The 20,671-nt window shown below is 45.6% G+C and overlaps 1 protein-coding gene across 1 annotated transcript; it reads left to right on the top strand.

Moving 5' to 3' along the window:
* The first annotated feature begins 579 nt into the window (after window positions 1–579).
* LOC144277059 (natriuretic peptides A-like) lies at window positions 580–5,076 on the top strand. The gene is made up of 3 exons (XM_077837583.1): window positions 580–699; window positions 2,526–2,811; window positions 5,060–5,076. Exons 1-3 carry the CDS (start codon window positions 580–582, stop codon window positions 5,074–5,076), a joined length of 423 nt encoding a protein of 140 aa, XP_077693709.1.
* Window positions 5,077–20,671: the final 15,595 nt, after the last annotated feature.

The raw sequence follows: 20,671 nt of genomic DNA on the forward strand, positions 1-20,671 counted from the left end.
TCCATATATAGAAGGGGAGATTGTCCAGCACTTCAAAATTACTTTTAGGAGCTCTGTCTTCTTCAGATTCTACCTCCCCAACGTCTGGGCCTGGGATTTTTTCCTTTCCCTGTACAAGGTGATTTCCGTCCGGAAAGCTCCTGATTAAGAGGCGCTCAGAGCAGTTTCAGGGCTGTTTCCCCCATTTCCATGAATCTGACCACAGGGGTCTCTCACAACAAAATTGCTAAGAATTTCCAACTGGACTATGTAATCTCAGCGCCTGGTATCAAGGGTGGGAGGGCAGAGTGACATGAAATCACTGACTTGTGACATACATTCCTCAGCAGCAGCAGCTGCCTCCTAATGACAGCTAATAAAGGGAATCTTCTCCTGACAGAGCTGCATGCCTGCCATGGGACTGGAATGTGCCCCCGATAAATCCACAGATAACCTAGGAAGCAGGGATCACACCCAAATGGTATAAAAGACCAGCCAGGGGAGGGAGAAAACAGGACAAGGAAAAGAGAGAAAGAGAGACCTGAAGGGACATCTCAGAAGAAGCTTGAACTTTCCCATCGTCCAAACCAATCCAGAGGGATGGACACTAAAGGTTCATTTTCCTGCGGGATCCTGTTGCTGCTGCTCATCCAGTTCCAGTCCAGCAGAACCAACCCCATCTACGGCCTCAGCCCTGCCAAAGAACTGGCCAGCATGGAGGTGAGGACTCTTTGCTTTGTGTTGTTAGACTTCCTAGGGTTCAGCCGAGCGCGGTGTGATGCCAACACCATTCTCCAGTGCAGTAGTGTAGCCAGCATAGACTCACAGGGGACAAGCCAGCTTAAGACGGTTTGCACAGTCAGCTCTAAACCATATGAAGACGGGGCTCTCACTTCAGAGAACCCAGAACCCTTGAGGGACTGATCCCTTCAGCTAGTGGGTTCATCTGATGATCCTTGGTGGTGGCAGGGAAGAAGAGGGTCCTGAGGCTATGGAACATCTGCCTCTTCAATACAGAAACTGTCTCTCCTTAAGGCTCTAATAGAACTTAGGGACACTCCTCTAGAAGGAATTATAAAGGGATCAGTGTAGCTTTATAAGAGGAGACAATAGGTTTTTTGAGATGAGGTCCCTCATACGATTTCTTTTGCTAAGGTACAGGTGCACCGAAGCAGAAGACAGTGTGTGCATTCACATTTGGGAAACACGAGGAAAGACCCAGGGCTTGCATGGGCAGGAGATGAGCAAGGGATTGGGGCAGATGGGTGGGAACTTTTAGAAGATCCATTACTTTTAAAAAATGAATGGTTTGATCACAGAGCTGGACTCCCTCAGAAAAGCCCCCAGAGCTGGGGAACTATTATGCACCTGTGGGATTTATAGTGTCCATTGCCATAGCAACCAACATTCAGGTTCCATCCTGCATGATGAAGGATCCCAGTGACTTCAATAGGATTATACATTTGCTTAAGCATGTGCTTAAGTGCTTTGCTGGATTGGGACCGGCATGAGCAGCCCTGCACCGGTCCAAGCCCTTAAAGAACAAGCTCCCTAAAAGTATTAGAATAACCCCCCAGAATAAAACAGGCAAAAGTTAAGCCAAACTGCTAAATTTTGCATAGAGCCTCGTAGCTAGGTTCTGGCTCCCACAAAGTGCCCAGAGGAGAGAATCCCACAGACAGCACCCTCCAGAAGGTAGCGGCTCCTGCAGGGGGTTGAACCCTAGGAAGGGACAGCAAGAGGCTCTGAGCTGTTCTGAGCTGCCCTGAAAGTGAAACCTGATTCCACGTTATTCAGGGCTTTAAAACTCATCTTGAGTGATGAGTGATCCTCAGAAGTGAGCAGGAAGCCAGTGCAAAGACTTGCGTGCAGGCTTTCTAGGTGCGTGCACCCCACGCTACCGTAGGGGGGAGCAACACTGTTCGACACCAAGGGCAGCTTCTGGGGGAGATCAAGAGTTTCTCTCCGTAAAGCCCCTCGCAACAGCCTGGCAGGTGACAGCTGTGGGTGACCCCTTCTGAGGTCTGCAAAAGAATGGGAAAGCTGGCAGCTTTTTGGCCAGCTACAGAGGAGCACTGCAGGTCACTGCTGCTAGCTAAGAAGCTAAGAACCTGGAGCAGAGGTGGACCCAAAGGGACATAGAGGCAGTGAACCACCCCTTCCATCTTAGGGGATGTCTACACAGCACCGGGGAGGGTGCTTCTCAGCGGGGGTAGACAGATGTGCTAGCTCTACTGGAGCCAGGATGCTAAAAATAGCAGTGTGGCTGGGGTGGGGAAGGGGGCTCAGGCTAGCCACCCAAGCACAACCCTGCCCAACCCCCTGAGTATGTGCTCACACAGGGGCAGAGTGACAAGACTGCAGGGTCTGGGTTGGACAAAGAGGACAGAGGTGACCCTACAGCCCAGCCTTGCACACCGTCTCCCCAGGCCCTGTGGCAATGGGATGACTGCTAGTTTCAGAGGTTAGGCAAAGGTTGAGTGGGTAGGAAGGCAAGGGGGAAATCCACAGGGACGGGTGTTTCAGTCTGCGCCCTTCTCTCGCAGGCTCTATTGGAGAGGCTGGAGGACAAATTCTCACTGATGGAGGCCCTGGAGTCCAACCCTGATCTTCAGGAGCCCGAAGCTCAGCAAGAGACTCCACCAGAACTCTTCGATGACAGCAGTGACCAGCAGCCTGAGCCCAGGCCAGCCCCCAGCGCCCCTCTGTCCTATAGGGACCCCATCCTCAAGCAACTGAGGGGGCTAAAAGCTCCCAAGATGATGAGAGACTCAGGCTGCTTTGGGAGAAGAATTGACAGGATCGGCTCTCTGAGCGGAATGGGCTGCAATGGTGAGTCCCTCCTAACCCAACTCATTATAAATGGATTATTATTTATGTGGGTTACCGTAGCTCCTAGGAGGCCTAGTCATGGACCAGCCCCCCAATTGTGTTAGGCGCTGTACAAACTCAGAACAAAAAGATGATATCTGAATGGACCTTACAGCCTAGAGACAACCCAACGGACATCCCTGTCCTGTCAGACCACCCTGTCATCTGTTCTCATTCCCATTTCCCCCCCTTTCTGCTCATTACACATCTCACTCCTTTTGCCTGAGCTGCTCTTCCTGTCCTTTCCCAGCTCTTGTCTTTGGGCCTTTTACCATCTACCCCTAGGTCTAGAACAGCCCCCTTGAACCAGGCTCCCTTTTCCAAATCCAGCCTTGAAACCCACCTCACCCTCCTTCTCCTGAACTGGCAGCCTGTGTCCTGCCCAAAGTTTATCTCACCTTATCGAGACTCTATGTAGTGAGGACCTTCTTGTCTATGGCTCTGATCGTGCCGTTGGATCTCTTCAGCTGAGAGCCGCATGGGCACAAGGGACCATATGCAGTATCGTAGCCTATTTTTGCACATCATCATGCAAATTAGTGCCACTAAGTACACTTATTTAAATAGTGATATTAATAGCATAGGGACATGGCAAGGTGCTTGGATACCACGGTGATAGGCACAGCATAAAAACCTGGATAGAGAGATGCTTCTGCTACCAAAGACGTCTTGCTTTTAAAGAAATGATGCACATTAGCGTAGGCCTGAATTAGGCTTTTGCTTTTAAAAAATAAAAATTAAAAAAAAGGAAAACATTTACAATAAAAGTGTTCCAGTGACATTTGTTTAGAAGAATCTCAGTATAAGTGTTTGGTTTGGATTTAACGGTGATTGCAAACGAGTCATTGCAGCTTTAAGCCAGGGCACGAGAACCTGAGAAAATTAGACGAACTAGTCTGTTTCATTGACTGATCTGAGCAAAGTACGAAGTGTAAACCCAACCACAGAAATGGGGAGAAGTAATTTAGTAATTTTGGTCACACTACAGACTTCCGCTGGCATGGCTGTGTCGCTCAGGGCGGGATGAGGTATGATTTGTGACCGACCGAGTTGTGCCAGAAAAGGCCACTGGTACAGATGCAGTTATCTCAGCGAAGCTGTGCTTTTATGGGCAGAGCTTGTTTTGCTCAGGACGGAGAGGAGGAACGGGTTGGAATAAATTATGCCGGCAAAAGCCCAGCACTTTACTGGTACAGGAAAATACCAGTGTACTATACAGACGAAGCACTCCTGGGGCGGACATGACCTAAGATTTTTACAGTTTTAAGAGCCAGATCCTCAGCTGGTGTAAACTGGCTTCATTAACTCAACAGAGCCACGCTGATTAACAGCAGCTGAGGAGCTAGCCCTATTTTTAATAATCTACGGTGGTTATAAGTAACAAAATAAGTAAGTTTGTTTTATGATAATTAGGCTTGGCAGAATTTGATATTCTCAGTTGGAATTCTAAAAAAAAATAGATGTTTATTTTTAAGCATTTTCATTCTTTAAATTTTAAGTGGCAGGAAATTAACAGGGGGAGGGGACAGACAATTTATGACAGCAGACACAGAGATTCAAAAGTTAAAGTTTTGTAACCGTCAGGAACACAAGCTGTCAACATCACATGTCAAAACATATCAAATATCCTTAAATCAAACTCCAGTAAGTTCTCAAGCAGCATCTTACTTTGCTTAGCTGTAAATTTCAATGATTAATCCATGGCAGTATTTTTTGTTTGTTTGTTTGTGTCAGTGAAACTGACATCTACCGACATTTACCGATAAAAATCTAATCCTTCCAAGCCTAGTTATAATTTTTAAACTGACATTGTCCTTTAAAAGCAGCCCTGGTAATGATTTCTGACACCATCACAGAGAAGCATCTTTCTTTAAACCCTCCTTTCCCCAGACAATTTATATTAAGCCAGGATTTAACAATACTGCTCAGCTCTGATTTCGTGATTTTCATCCATGGATCTTAATGTGCTTTACAATAAAGTCTCATTCCATTCCCATGGGAAAACTGAGGTACAGCAAGGCAAAGTGGTTTGCCAAAGGTCACCCAACAAAACCACCTTCTGTGTTTTAATAAAAGGACGCAGCTTGGGGATTTGATTTTCAAAGCACAGACCTAGGATGGGAATGGCAAACACTGCAAGACAGAGCAAAGTGCGTTCAAGGTCTCTCCATTTTCCTGCCATAACTCTTATTTTGTGACTTGCTTGCAGGTTTCAGGAAGAATTAAGGTGACTCTCCAGTGCCCTGAAGAACGCCGTGTTACAGTGCCGCTGTCTCCCAGGACGCTTTCCATATGCTTTCTAAACTCTTGTGGAGAAGTTATTCCTATTTATTTTTATTTATTTATTTATTTATTTGATGTTTTATAAGAACATTTCTTACTTTAGCACCAAAAAAAAAATCATGTTCAAATAAAACTAACACATTAGTCTTTTATGTTGAATTTTTTTTCCTGTCTGTTGCATTAAAAAAAATCCATGTATTTCCTGAATTCAAACGCTTACATTTTATTAGGTGCACTGCCACCGGTGAGGCAGGATCTCACAGTCTAGAGACTCAAAAGCAATGCGCTTGGGAGACGGATAGCTCAGTGGTTTGAGCATTGGCCTGCTAAACCCAGGGTTGTGAGTTCAATCCCTGAGGGAGCCATTTAGGGATCTGGAGCAAAAATGAGGGATTGGTCCTGCTTCAAGCAGGGGGTTGGACTAGATGACCTCCTGAGGTCCCTTCCAACCCTAACCTTCTATGAATCTATGAGACAGGACAGAGATTTTCTATCACTAGGAGTCAGTTTGTAAAATACTTAGGGGCGGTGGAGGATGGATAATTGCTTGTGTTTAACTGCGCGGACCAAATTAAGGCTCTAAGCACCAAGGGAGAAAGCCATTATCAGCTGCTTTTAGATTCACAGTCCAAGTGTGGCATTTGCAGCATTAACACATTCGGTTTGAGGCAGGACTTTTGGGACTTTACATCAGAGTTTCCAGGGTCTGGGGGCAAGGTTTCTGAACTCGGCAGGTTCGATTACCATGATTCTGCAGCTGTTTCTGTTTAACGTTGGCCAGCTTCAGTGGACACCCCCTCGCCCATAATCACTGCCATATGCATACTGTGGGCTTGATCCTGATTTCATTTAGGCTCATGTAGTTGCTGACCTCAATGGATTTAACTCCTGATTTACACCCATGATCTGAATCAGACCCAGCCCAAGATTTAAAAAAAAAAAAAAAAAGCTATCTAAAATTAGGCCCCTAAGTCCATGGTTAGGCACCTAAATCAAGCTCATAGGCTAAATAAGTAGCCTTATTTCCAAAAGTGCCTAATGGGTTCCACGCACTTTTGGAAATAAGGCTACTTATTTGGGTGCCAAACTTTAGGCACCAATTTCTGAAAATCTTGGCCCCGGCATCTTTTCCTCACAACACACCCCAAAGACAGTTCTGGCTAATGGAACAGCAAGACATTGGTCTCTGCACTGCTGCTGCAATGTATTTGGCCCAGCAGGTCTAACCATGATCTCCAGCACACCAGTGGAAAACAGGAGTAACCCCACTGAAGGTGATAGAGTTATGCTGGAGAAAGTCAAGCTACCTGGGAATTATACTTGCTCACACTGAGATTAAAGGTGGCCCAAAGGGTGCAACCATAAATGAAAGGATGTGGATTGGTTTGCTTTGTCTCACACCCTCCTGCTAGCTGCTTTTCCTGCTACACTTCACCATCCCCCTTCTTCTCAGCCTGCGCGTTTCACACGTCTTCAGCATGGCAGATCCGTATGAGTTATGCTACCCAGCCAGCTACACCGGGGTTCTGACCAACTGTCCCCGATGTTCAACGGACACCCTTTATATTACTGCTTACATTGGCACAGAGATTGCCACTCGACTTGCACCCACTTACCCCCGGCTGCATTTGGACTAGTGACTCGTACCAGGGGGCAAGATCAGTAACATGCTGCCCAATGATACATTGCCCCAGTTCAACAACAACCCTAGAGCGATGTGATTTTTGTGTTAGGAAGAGCTGCTTCTTCCCACCGACAATCCACGCTGGTAACATCACCCCCAACACAAGGCCACGAACAGAAAAGACCCAGGAACACAAGGTAACAGTATCAAAGCAGGGGTCTTTGTCCATACCATGGTCCGGGACTAGTCGGGGCTGTTACTTCGCGGTAGCTCTGAACTGAAGAGCTGTGGGCTCGGGAATTCATTTCCTTTCTATTAAACAGAGGAGGTTTCACAATTTACTTCCTTAGGGTGCGTCTACCCAGCAGCGACACAGTGTCTGTCTACCCACTAAAACTAGCTGTGCAGGCAGCAGCTTGGGCTCGCCACTCCTGCACGTACTTGAGGGGCGGGCAAGCCACCACCCATGCTGCAGCCACACTGCCATTTTCAGCACGCTAACCTGAGCTGAGGAAGAGCCTCTGTCTACCTGCACTGGGAAGCATGCTCCTGGCTGCTGGGTAGACGTACTCTTATCTGACGTCCGTGTCCCTCTGTTTACACAGAGGAAGCAATGCCAGCTATCCAGTGCCCATGGTAACCGGATCTCTCTCACCTGTTTCTTAGCCCTGATGAGGGTCCTCTCAGGAAGCGAGCACAACTCTAGTCTATGGTTCTAGCCCATGCTCTTCCCACCAATGATGTGAGGCCTTTTCCAACTCTGCCTACCCTTGTGCCACTACTCCAGTGGTCCTACGGGTGGGGCACTGACAACCCCGCTGCAATAAATATTCAAAGGGGTAACAGAGGATGGGATGACCTGGGGTGTTCATAATGGGCTGCGGAGTTCTGTTTCCACATCCAGGCCTGTAGTTCAAATCCCACACAGGGCAGAAGCAACAGAAGCTGTAAGCACATGACCTGTCCAATGGCTTGCCTGAAGTGAGCTGTTGGTCTCACTTCATTTCCTAACTGCGCAATGCAGCACAATCACCGGCTGGCTGCAAAACGCAAGAGCCTCTCCTTACTGAACTAGGCTCCTGGCTCTGCTACAGCAGCTTAGCTATGGCCCTACTGCTGGAGCATAAATGCATCCTGCAGTGACAGAAGGCATTTCTCCATTGCTGCAGGTAGTCCACCTCTCTGAGCAGCTGTACCCTGGTCAACAAGCCTCGCCAGGTCTACAGCAGGGCATAGCTTACAGCTGCCTGGCAGGGGTGTGAACTTGTCTCACCTCTGAGTGCCATAGCTAGGGGAACCTAACTTTTAAGTGTAAACCAGGCCTTTTACATTGGGACATTTACTTGGGTTTTGCTAGAATAATAGTATCCAGTAACTGCCTGGATGAGAGGGGTTGGGAGATATGGGACGGAGAACTCGGGTCACCACCAATACACATGCAGGCGTAAGGAGAAGGGGTATCCTGTTCTACCCTCCCTTACCAGCCAGCAATTTTTTCCTTTTAAGCTGGTGTGACCCCAGCTAACCCAGACAGAGAATACACTGGGGAAAGAGAGATATTTACACCAATACATATTGAGATGCTTTGAGTACCAAAGGCATTAATGCTGGGAAGAGTAAATATGAGACCAGCTAGGTGAGCTGCCCCCCCGCATTAATTGTCAAGAAAGTACCTTGTTGTGTTGGTAAAGCTGATTACGTGACTGATTGTGCCATGGGATGATCAGAGACAGCTGGAGCAATGTTGCTTCATTGCCTCACTATTATTGTGGTAGCAGAAACACCCTGTAATGGAGTTACACACAGAGGCTGGAGCTTTTATACTTGGAAAGGAGTATGTGAACTCTGACCCTTGGCCACTGGCATTCTGGGAAATGAAGTTTAAGAGCTAGATGGACATTTTGTTCTGGGCACGTCAGTTAAAGAAGATTCTTATAAGAATTAGATTGTTCATGCAAACAGAATGATGAGTCACCTGGTCCCAGACCCTCAAAGGTATTTGGGTGCCTAATGCCCATAGCTCTGCTCAGTTTGTATCACAGATGAGTATTTGGTTTTCAATGAAAGCTTTTAATGCTTTTCTGCTGGGATCAAATTGGACTGGCTCACAGTGGCAGAACAGCCAGGTTTCTTTGGTGGGGTGAAGGGACGGTATTGCCATCTTGTGATCCAGCATCTGTGGTTTCATTTTAAAACCCCAGCTTGGGAACTGAGTGTAGCTGAAGCCATGATGTCTGCCTGAGTCTGCTCACAGCCAGTGCAATAGCTCTGAACTGCCCCCTATTCAGAGAATCATAGAATATCAGGGTTGGAAGGGACCTCAGGAGGTCATCTAGTCCCACCCCCTGCTCAAAGCATTGATCTGAATGGAGCATTAACTTTGCATCCTGGCGATGAGGAGGATAATTCAAATGTCACTGGAACAACTTTGCTGCTGCTGAAAGCACTCCCGGCAGAAGGACAGCTGTGTTATGCACAATCTACTGTGAGTGGTATCACCAGTGGGTGGAGTTTGGTTTGGGGGCACGCAGAGCTTGGGGGAGACCCCCCACCCCTGAACTATTCTATCCTATGAAATGGTTTTATACTCCCAGTCCCTGCTTCCTTACTGAGACAGCCTGGCCTCCCACCTCTCTCATTAGCAATCTCAGTGGAGATGACAAGCATAGATGGATGAGTAAACTCCATTTTCATCCCTAGAGGTGGTTCCTCCTGGAGGGTCAGCATGGAGTACGCTGGCCCTGCTGCACCAGCCCCGGGGACTTCATTTTCTGGTGCAATCATGAGGCACCTTTCATGACTATCACATATAAAGGGGTCTAGCTCCACTGGGCCCATTGGAGTGAATGGGTATTCTGCCATTGTCTTCAACGGGCACAAAAGCAATATACCACACGAAGCCTACCTGATGTTTCTCTCAGAGGAGGGCATTTCATAAACAGCCCTATCCTACCCATCCACTTACCCGACAGTAGCGAGACAGGCGGGAGCTGCCAGAAACCAGCCCCATGCCTCAGAGTGACCCCATGTGAGGTGCTCCAGGGGAAGGGAAGGTAATAACAACCCCAGCTCTAGCAATCAATCCCGTCCTTGCTGGATCTGCATGTCACCCAGTCAAGCAAAACCTCTGGAGACACATCGAGGCTTTGAAAATTATTCCTCCCCATTCAGCCCCCCCCCAGAGGCAAAATACTAATAAAGTCAGTGGAATGTGCTAAATATGGAAGGAAGAGTCTGAGCTGCCTGACCTAAAGCCAGGTGGCTCCAGTAACAACAGCAAGCCAGTTCCTGGTGGAACAAGACTGTGTTTGCTGGGTTAATAGATCCTGCAGTTTGGGAGAACCAGCCCGTTGCCAATTGTGCCCACATATCTATTCAGGGGACACCATCACAGGGCCTAGTAACATCAGCCACACTATCAGAGGCTCGTTCACCTGCACATCCACCAATGTGATTTATGCCATCATGTGCCAGCAATGCCCCTCTGCCATGTACATTGGTCAAACTGGACAGTCTCTACGTAAAAGAATAAATGGACACAAATCAGATGTCAAGAATTATAACATTCATAAACCAGTCGGAGAACACTTCAATTTCTCTGGTCACGCAATCACAGACATGAAGGTCGCTATCTTAAAACAAAAAAACTTCAAATCCAGACTCCAGCGAGAAACTGCTGAATTGGAATTCATTTGCAAATTGGATACTATTAATTTAGGCTTAAATAGAGACTGGGAGTGGCTAAGTCATTATGCAAGGTAGCCTATTTCCTCTTGTTTTTTCCTACCCCCCCCCCCAGATGTTCTGGTTTAACTTGGATTTAAACTTGGAGAGTGGTCAGTTTGGATGAGCTATTACCAGCAGGAGAGTGAGTTTGTGTGTGTATGGGGGTGGGTTTTTGGAGGGGGGTGAGGAAGTGAGAGAACCTGGATTTGTGCAGGAAATGGCCTAACTTGATTATCATGCACATTGTGTAAAGAGTTGTCACTTTGGATGGGCTATCACCAGCAGGAGAGTGAATTTGTGTGGGGGGGTGGAGGGTGAGAAAACCTGGATTTGTGCTGGAAATGGCCTAACCTGATGATTCCTTTAGATAAGCTATTACCAGCAGGACAGTGGGGTGGGAGGAGGTATTGTTTCATATTCTCTGTGTATATATAAAGTCTGCTGCAGTTTCCACGGTATGCATCTGATGAAGTGAGCTGTAGCTCACGAAAGCTCATGCTCAAATAAATTGGTTAGTCTCTAAGGTGCCACAAGTACTCCTTTTCTTTTTGTCTAGGAAAAGCATCTTGCTGGGGCTGGGTTTTTATTGCTACACATATAAACACACCAAACTGCAAAACTCCCCCAGGGACATGTCAGAGCCAGTTCTGAGAGGAGACAGTTTGGGAAATATAAATCAGGAAAACCTTTAGCATTGATGGATTCTACATGACAAAGAAATTATCCCCTAAAGTGCTTGGCAACCGCCAAACTGCTCGACGGAGTCCATTGGAGTGTCACCGACACAGTGACCAGACCCAGACAGGTCACGGTCTGCTCTGGAGAAGATCAGCCCCAAAGAGGCAGTGCTGTGTAGTGGTTAGGGCTCTCAAACCCATTCCCACACGTGTTTTGGGTAAGTCACTTCCCTGCTCTGTGCATCAGTTTCCTCACCTAACAGTAGGTACACTAATACTTTCCTACCTGAAAGGAGGGTTTGTGAGGCAGAATTAACCAAGTTCAGAGAGTTGGGTGAAAGGTACTATAGAGAGTAGACCAGTGTTACTGGGTTTGCAGCATATTTGAAAATATAGATAGTCCCTCGTTACTCTGGAGGGTTTTTTTGTTTTGTTTTTTTCAGCTCTCTTCACTGCACTTTTCCAGCCCTTTAATCCACTTTACTGATACCCATAAACAAAATCCCAGCCACTTATGCAGCTGCAATTCACTGTGACTCTAATTCCTTCCCACCAAGATCTCTGCTCTGTCCTGAGTTGCACTTTGTGCTCATCACCACAAATTTAAACTGTATGGCAAGATCTTAAATTGCCTCCCGACTCTCTGCTTTTCTTTGTCTAAAAGATCCTTTATGTAGGTTAGGGACAACAAGGTCTAGTTTTAAAATCCTTATAGGAAACTTCAAAGTTCCAGGGCCCTGGATCTAGCCTAGCTGAAACGTACTACCTCCCTGATGGTTGTTCTGAGCCTGCATATAATAATAATCATCAGACCGAGCTCTTACATGACTTCAAACAAAGTCCCCATCATGCAAGGGATTGAGGAAGATGATCTGCAGAAGAGCTCTGTGTAAGCGTGAAAGCTTGTCTCTCTCACCAGCAGAAGTTGTTCCAATGAAAGATATTACCTCTCCCACCTTGTCTTGCTAATACTTAGGGTCACCATTTTCAATCCTGGCTGCCTGAAGCCTGGTTCCTAAAACTATATTTGGGCACTTAAATATTAATGGCCTAATTTCCAAAGGCACTGGGCTTCCAGCAGCCTCTACTGACCTCAGGGAGATTACGAAGAGCTCAAGCACCTCTGATAATCAGGCCAGTTCTAGTCTATGGGATTTAGGAGCTTGGCTTTAGGCACCCAGCATTGAAAATTGTAACCTGTCTCTCTGCTGGCATTAGCTAGCAGAACACTTCCTTCAGCATCACGAGCACAGCACATCTCTTGCCCAGATTCTAGGACCAGCGCCAGCCTCTCTGCAGGACAGCTACGCACCACGCTGATGGGTACCTAGCTAGCTAGAGAATGCAGTCACACATGTAACAAGGCCCCCTTCATTAGGCAATTCCCCATCTTGAGACCCCACAAGAGTACCCCCATGGTTTCCAATGCAATCTTGTTAGAGACCAACCTTTGTTATTAATTTATATTGAGAGTGATGTAGGTCCCGGAGGTCCAGGCAGGAGCAGGGCCCCATAGTTCTAGGTGCTGTACATACACATATGAAGGCCCAGTCCTTGCTCCAAAGAGCTTACACTCTGAGAAGGTGATTGAGACACAAAAAGTAAAAAAGAGACACACACACAAAGAGCTTCAAACAGACATGATTTTACAGCCCAGTGCCTCTATTTAAATTGTGTGTCTCACGGGGAGACCCACACTGCCTCTCAATCTAGCCCTGCTAGGTGGCTGATTTCTTACAGGCATCATGGCAGAGGTGTGTGATGATGGGAGACTGGAAACAGTACAGGGCAGGGTCCTTATGGATCCATTCAGGGGCGATGTTCCACGCACAAGGGCTCTTGGATAGACTTCCACTGTGGTTTAGCACGGGGCTTGCATTGCCTCTACTTAAGAAGTACGGTGCACATATGCATAGAAAAACCCATTGCCCCCAGCTGCCCTTTCCATGGCACAAGGTCTTTTGGTTGGGAGCTGGAGTCCTTGCTCTGGGCTAGGAGGGAAATATAAGCCCTTGTGCAGCATACATTAAAGTCTTTGCTGCTTAGACTCACTCCACGGGCAGAACGTGGGCCCCACCATAAGCACCGAGTCCTATTCGCCACCCCCCATGGGCTTATTAGTTAACTAGCAGAGGTGCGGGTGTGTGACGGAAGCTGCTGGCGCCTGGAGATTCAGGAGACCGCTCACCTGGCACCTTTCAGAGACAGTTAGGGGAAGGGACGGAGTGAATGAAGGGCTGAAATCGCTGGAGAGATTCTGTTGGGCACAGCATGGGCATTGGAGCAGAGCAAAGTCCCCCCCCCCACACCACTTCTCCCACACTCTAAAGAGACCCCCTCAAGGGGAAGACTGAGGTGGCACGATTGGCTGGGGATTAAAACTACAGCTAAAGACCAGGAGTGGGTAGTCAGGCAACTGAGCCAGAACCCCTCCTCCTCTGCAAAGGGTTCAGGTGGAGAGCCCTGTAAGGCGATACGGAGGGGAGAGAGGGATTCGGCAAAGCTTGGAATGGCAAACACCCTGCAGACTGTCTAGCCCCAGGCTGCCCTTGGGGAAAACAGCTACCCCAGCAAATCAAGGGCTGATGTCAAAAACAGCCACCCTGGATTCGATTCCAAGTAACAATTCAGCCCAGATGTTGGATCATATTAAAGAAGTTCTGTATTAAAATCACAAATGAGTTTGATTTGCCCTAGTTTAAATTCCAGGGTATTACTAATTAAGAGGTCTCTTGGTTTTTGGTACTGTTTCTCTCCCTCTATGTGTGAACCTTGCAAGCTGCTAATTGCGTTAGTACATTCTAAGACCTCAAGTTCTCAAAGCAATTCACACAGAGAGAGACTCAAAGCAATACTCTGTAACAACAGAAACAGCACCCAGAGACTCCCCACCCTTTTGTTGTATTAACAATTGTGATTAAAATAGAGATAGAGGATGTATGTGGATGGATGCTTGGTGTGGATAATAACTGAATGATCAGGGAGGTGCCAGCCTAAGAATCCAGTGTCCATCAGCTGAAGAAGGCATCAAGTGGAAATAACCAGAGGACCCCCCCGCCCCCCCCGAGGGCAGACTGGAATCCACCCAACAGCCTCAAGAATGGGAGAACCAAAGAACAAGATAACATCTAGCAGCACGGAGCCCTCAGGAATGTGTCATCCGCTCATTGATTCAGCAACAGCATGATGAAGTAATTCCCATAGACTGGCATAGGAAGAAATTCTTATAAAAATGGACTCTAGAAAGTGAGAACTTTGGGGTCTGATTCCGTAAACCAACTTCCAGGAGCATCAGATGAGCATCTGACAAGGCCCTGCTCCCTCCTCATGTCCAGGCCACCTGGCCAGTGGCTTGGCATGAGCAACTCTAAGGCTGGTAACTATGATAACAACCTTACAGAACCTGTGTGTGTGTGTGTTTGTAGGAATGAATGTGTGAATAAATATGAGATTGAATGGAATGTTATAGCTATAACTAACTGCTTACTATGATTCTTTCTGTATTCACAATAAATGTGGTATTTTGCCTTTTCCTCTTTAATAAGATCCTGCTGGTTTTTATTTTATTGGTATAACATTTTGGTGGAGAATTGCGAAAGGGGGAATATTGGTAAAAATCCTCAGTTATTGTAAATATTGGTGTGCACACCGCCAGCTCTATAGAGCTAGGCATTTCTATTAGGTTAATCAGACCTGCTGGCCTCCGGGAAGGTAGCAGGGGACCTGCTGGCCTCCAAGAAGGTAGCAGGGGAAACAGATTAAACCAGACCTGCTGGCCTCCGAGAAGGTAGCAGGGAAGAACAGGTTAACCGGACCTGCTGGCCTCCGGGAAGGTAGCAGGGGACCTGCTAGCCTCCGGGAAGGTAGCAGGGTAAAAACACATAGATTAAGCTATGATTTCAGAATCTAGGCTGTGTCACTTGCTAAGTAATACCAGGAGTGACAAAGAGATTGAAATATCCATGTTAAGATGTTTAAAAGAAAACAGGGTAAGCCAGTACCAGAGGGAGGAATGGAGTCAGAAGGAACTCCAACCTCACTTTTTGTTAAAGAAACTACACCTTTTAAACAAATCCTTCAAAAATTTGGGCATAGTCCTTGGACTAAACAAGCCCTAGCTGATGTCTGCACTATTTCGGACCTGGAAGATAGATTGGCTCAGTATATCTTCATATACAAACCTTCTCGTGCTGCCAAAAGAGATGCAGCAGCAATTTGGTTGTTGTCGGAGGCCTGTAAGGATTCTTCCCTCCACTTGTCTTCATGTAAAGAGGAAAAGGCACAAACAGAAAAGGGAGCAGACAATTGAAAGGTGCTGGCTACAAATACCAAAGCCAGCTGAAAATAGTGAAAGAGGTACTCCAGGAATACAAAAAGAGTGAAAAAGTTAACTCTGAAGAGGCTGGAGGGATGCAGGTAAAGGGGGAGAAGGTCCTATGTACGGCACCCCCAGGCATGATGACAAAGAGAAAAGAGAGTAAAAAAGTTAACTCTGCAGAGGCTGGAGGGAATTAAGCAGCTAAACTTTGTGAAAATGTTAAAAAGGAAAAAGCATTCTTGGTTTCTTTGCAGCCATTCTGAAGGAAAAATGGGCCCTTTTCCAAAGGAATTTCTGTCAATTAGCCAGGCAAAAATAAACTATCTGATTAAAATCATTTGACTGGACAATTTAATCAAATTTGCTAAAAGAACAGAAGTGAGTTCTATTGGAACTTAACTGCCTCAAATGTATAAAGGGAATGTAAGATGTAAAAAAAAAAAAACAACAGAGCAGTGTGGAAGGGATGTTAAGGAAAAGAAAATGTGTATGTATCTATCTGTGTGTGTGTAAATATGTAAAGTTATAAGGACCAATTGGTTTTGTTTTTGTTTTAAATAATGCCACTAAAAATCCATTTGAGTCTTTAATTCAAAGTTGCAAAACTGACAGACCTTTTTGCTAGACACAGGTAATTAGTGTTGTTTGGCTTTGGGATTTGGCATTTAACCCTTAAAAGGTAACTCAATGCTTTACAAAATTTAAAATGTTTTTAAGTTTTGGCTGCAGCAGGGCAATCAAAATCAGGAGAATAGAAAAAAAAAATTCTGGATTCTTTTTGTTTGTTTGTTTGGTTTTTGTTTGTTTTTGTAACAAAATAGCAGATGAAAGCTGTAGTAAATAAATAAATAAATAAGAAATTAAAAAAGACAGTGCCCCTCTGAAGCAACAGCAGGGGTGAGGTGCACAAAACAAAAAGAAGCAGTGTTACAAACACTGAGCCTTAAAATGGCTCTGAGTAATCAGACTGTCACTTTGATAAACGTACATGAAAATTCTGTAAGCAAATAAAAAGAAATAGTTACACCTTATGTAAAAATGGATCTGGATCATGTTATAGAAGTTAAACTATGGAAGGAATGTGCATTTGCCCCAGAACATGCGCAGGGTAAAAGAAATGCAAACATACAATGCTACTTAATTAAAATGCTCTTAGGGCTCCAAAGGGAGCCACAATAGGTTGGGTTTTCTTTTTCAGATTGCTGTGTGTTTTGGAAGCAGAAGTTAAAAGTAATCAAAACTCTGGTGAAAGTTGATTGTGTCCCTTTTAAGATAGAGTTTCTGAGCTGCTGATGGCTTTAAATCCAAAAGCAGGAAGCGTCTGTGAAAATGCAAATGACCTAAATGATAAAGGAAGGAAAGAAATAGCAGCACAAAGGAGCTGCAGATAAAGGACACACCTGGTCAGCAAACAAATTGTCTAAATAAAAGGCATGGGATAACAAGGTAATTTTAAAAAAATAAAAGAAGTACTTGTGGCACCTTAGAGACTAACCAATTTATTTGAGCACAAGCTTTCGTGAGCTACAGCTCTCTTCATCGGATGCATCCGATGAAGTGAGCTGTAGCTCACGAAAGCTTATGCTCAAATAAATTGGTTAGTCTCTAAGGTGCCACAAGTACTCCTTTTCTTTTTGCGAATACAGACTAATGCGGCTATTACTCTGAAAGGTAATTTTAAGAATTTAATGATAATAAGTACCCCTGTAACAATGTATAGTGTGTATGATTTTTGGAAAAATCCTTTAAGGTCATATGGTAATGATGCTTCTCAGTTATTACCTGTAAATAAACTTAAAGCTTAACACAGCAGGAAAAACATTATAAACTTGGTCTGCTGTATAAGAAGGGAAACTGAGGTACCCCACCTCACAGATTTAATGACTAAACAGTGGGATAATTTCCCCATAACTCTTAAAAGATAGAAACCATTGAAACCTGGCGTGCCTATAGAACAAAAACAGGAAAATGTGGGGGTAATTCTTCTGTTTTGCCTGCAATCAGCAAGGGTATTTGTAAAAGAAATATTTTAAGCAATAATCTGCTGCCCCAAAAGGGGTAGAAACATGTTCTTTTTGTCTTTCAGAAAATCAGGAAAAGCTGATGCCAGCTGAAGAGCATCCCAATACCATGAATCTACTGTCACAATAGAAATTGTGTTTTGTGTTCTATGTTTTGTCTTGTTGCTAGCACTGTTGTGTGTTTAAAAAAAAAATACTAAAGACCAGCAGATAATTAAAAATAAATTAAGCTCTCTGTCCCAGCTACAGGACAGCCTGATACAAAAACAAGTACATGCCAATGTAGACTTGGTCCAAATTGGTCTTGGGTAACCTAAAAGGCCGATGGAATCTTTGGTAATGGCTTAATACTAACACATGGCTTATGCATAAGAAAAAAAAATTAGAAATAGGAAACTACACAGCCATAGCTATGGGATGCACTGAAATGCAGATACTTGCCCTAGCTACTTTGGAACACAAAATGTTCTGGGTCATATTGGGAAACATTAAGGGTTTGATGCATTTGTTAAAACAAAGAAAGATCATTGTTTGACACTTATCAATATGAATGAATGCAATATGTTTCCAGTATTGTAAAACCAGACTTGTTAATGGGAGAAATTGTCGTCAAAATTGCACACCAACAGTCCCTGGAAGCAAAGGTATTGAAGGTTAACCCACTCCCCATATTACACCTGGGATCCTTCTGGCTACCCTGGACCTCAAGCCAGTGGGCTGGGGAGGGAGGGAAGCTATTGGACACTAGAGGTTGTACCGAATGGACTCCTCAAAAGTGGGTGTGCCTCACCTAGCCGGTTGCCCCAGAACCTTGTAGTAAAGATACATCACTAGGATCATGTATGTGGGATGAATTGGAATCACAAACTCAAATTGCCTCATAGTACCTTCTCTGGAATAGGCTACACAGAAAGTGACACTGACTATTATAAATCTTAGTGTCAAAAGGGGGATTATGTTGGATCATATTAAAGAAGTTCTGTAATAAAAATCACAAATGAGTTTGATTCCCCATAGTTTAAATTCCAGGGTATTACTAATTAAGAGGTCTCTTGGTTTTTGGTACTGTTTCTCTCCCTCTATGTGTGAAACTTGCAAGCTGCTAATTGCGTTAGTACATTCTAAGACCAAGTTTGTTCTCAAAGCAATTCACACAGAGAAAGACTCAAAGCAATACTCTGTAACAACAGAAACAGCACCCAGAGACTCCCCACCCTTTTGTTGTATTAACAATTGTGATTAAAATAGAGATAGAGGATGTATGTGGATGGATGCTTGGTGTGGATAATAACTGAATGATCAGGGAGGTGCCAGCCTAAGAATCCAGTGTCCATCAGCTGAAGAAGGCATCAAGTGGAAATAACCAGAGGACCCCCCCCCCGGAGGGCAGACTGGAATCCACCCAACAGCCTCAAGAATGGGAGAACCAAAGAACAAGATAACATCTGGCAGCACAGACACATCAGGAATGTGTCATCTGCTGATTGATTCAGCAACAGCATGATGAAGCAATTCCCATAGACTGGCATAGGAAGAAATTCCTATAAAAGTGGACTCTAGAAAGTGAGAACTTTGGGGTCTGATTCCGTAAACCAACTTCCAGGAGCATCAGATGAGCATCTGACAAGGCCCTGCTCCCTCCTCATGTCCAGGCCACCTGGCCAGTGGCTTGGCATGAGCAACTCTAAGGCTGGTAACTATGATAACAACCTTGCAGAACCTGTGTGTGTGTGTGTTTGTAAGAATGAATGTGTGAATAAATATGAGATTGAATGGAATGTTATAGCTATAACTAACTGCTTACTATGATTCTTTCTGTATTCACAATAAATGTGGTATTTTGCCTTTTCCTCTTTAATAAGATCCTGCTGGTTTTTATTTTATTGGTATAACACAGACACGGAAGCAGCTTAATATCTCCGAAAATATCTCCCCTTCCTCACCCGAGACTCTTCGCACGCATTATAAACAGCAGCTAAAGCTCACAACACCCCAGGAGGGAAAGAAGTGTTACCACCACCATTACCAAAAGGGGGAGATTGAGGCAGAGAGATCCCATTACTTGACTAAGGTCCCCTTGGGAGCCAGAGGCAGCTGGCCGGAGAGCCCAGTCCTACAGAATCCCCCGTGCCTTATCCTAATGACACCTGACTCTTCCTTAAATGCGACAGTAACATCGCCAGAATCACTTGCTAATGTATTCTAGTGGTAAACGTGAAAGGACATTCAAAATCCAACAGTGTCTTGTCCTTCCATTTACAGAGTCCAGTTACAAGACACGGGTCTGAAATACAAAATTGCCCTGGCACCCTACACACCTCTCCCACCCGGGCTGCAGTCTTTGCTCAAAAAAGGAGGCTGGATCTTTTCGAAAAAAAGTGTCTGAAGAATTTTTTCTCCTCCCACACACTTGACTACCCCTCTCCGGCTCCCTTCCTGGCACCATTCTTCAATGAAATCCCAGGCCTCCGGAAGTAGGAGCTGGAAGCACTGTCATCACACTGACAGGAGTGTTAAACGGTTCTGGGTCTGCAAGGAATGGGACAGATTCTCAGCTGGTGCAGGAATTAATGGAACTGTCAAGCTATATAGATCTGGCCCCAAAGATTTACACCAGCTGAGGATCTGGCCCTACGTGTCTAGGTCATTGGCTTTAATGGTAGCTCTGCAGCCAATTCTCCTCCATCCTTTCTCAGTGCCTCCCTCATATATCGGCACACCACCACGATGCCCATGCTGGCCAGTTGTCCAACACTTGCCTCACTGTTTCCATCGTTAAGGAACAAGAATCCAGAGGCACTGCTGAGAGATAAAGGGGGATGTTTTTCGGTGCTTCTCTCACACCTTTGAAGTGTGAAACCTCTTGAGACAAATCAACAGGAATGCGGCCCTTGCAGCCACAGTCCTCGTGCTGTCATTCCCGCTGGAGCTGATGAGCCTTCGCCACCCCAGAGACGGCCAGGAAGGGGATAGATAACTTTAAAAGGGAATCTTCTGCCAGCTCCAGTCTCAGATCCTTTATCGCGGGCAAGTGACAGAATGCGGCGGGCTTCATTCCTTGGGCGTTACTCCTTCGGACTCTGCGCGTATAAAAAGGGAGGGGTCAAGATCACAGCCCATAAGTGAGAGGGGGCAAACCCTCTGAAGGCAAGAGAAGAACTTGGACTACAAC

This window comes from Eretmochelys imbricata, chromosome 18, assembly GCF_965152235.1.
Source record: "Eretmochelys imbricata isolate rEreImb1 chromosome 18, rEreImb1.hap1, whole genome shotgun sequence".
Taxonomy (NCBI): domain Eukaryota; kingdom Metazoa; phylum Chordata; order Testudines; family Cheloniidae; genus Eretmochelys; species Eretmochelys imbricata.

Coding starts and splice junctions, on each gene's coding strand:
- LOC144277059 (XM_077837583.1), top strand. CDS start 580: ATGGACACTAAAGGTTCATTTTCCTGCGGGATCCTGTTGCTGCTGCTC. Junction 700..2,525: donor AAGAACTGGCCAGCATGGAG/GTGAGGACTCTT, acceptor CTTCTCTCGCAG/GCTCTATTGGAGAGGCTGGA.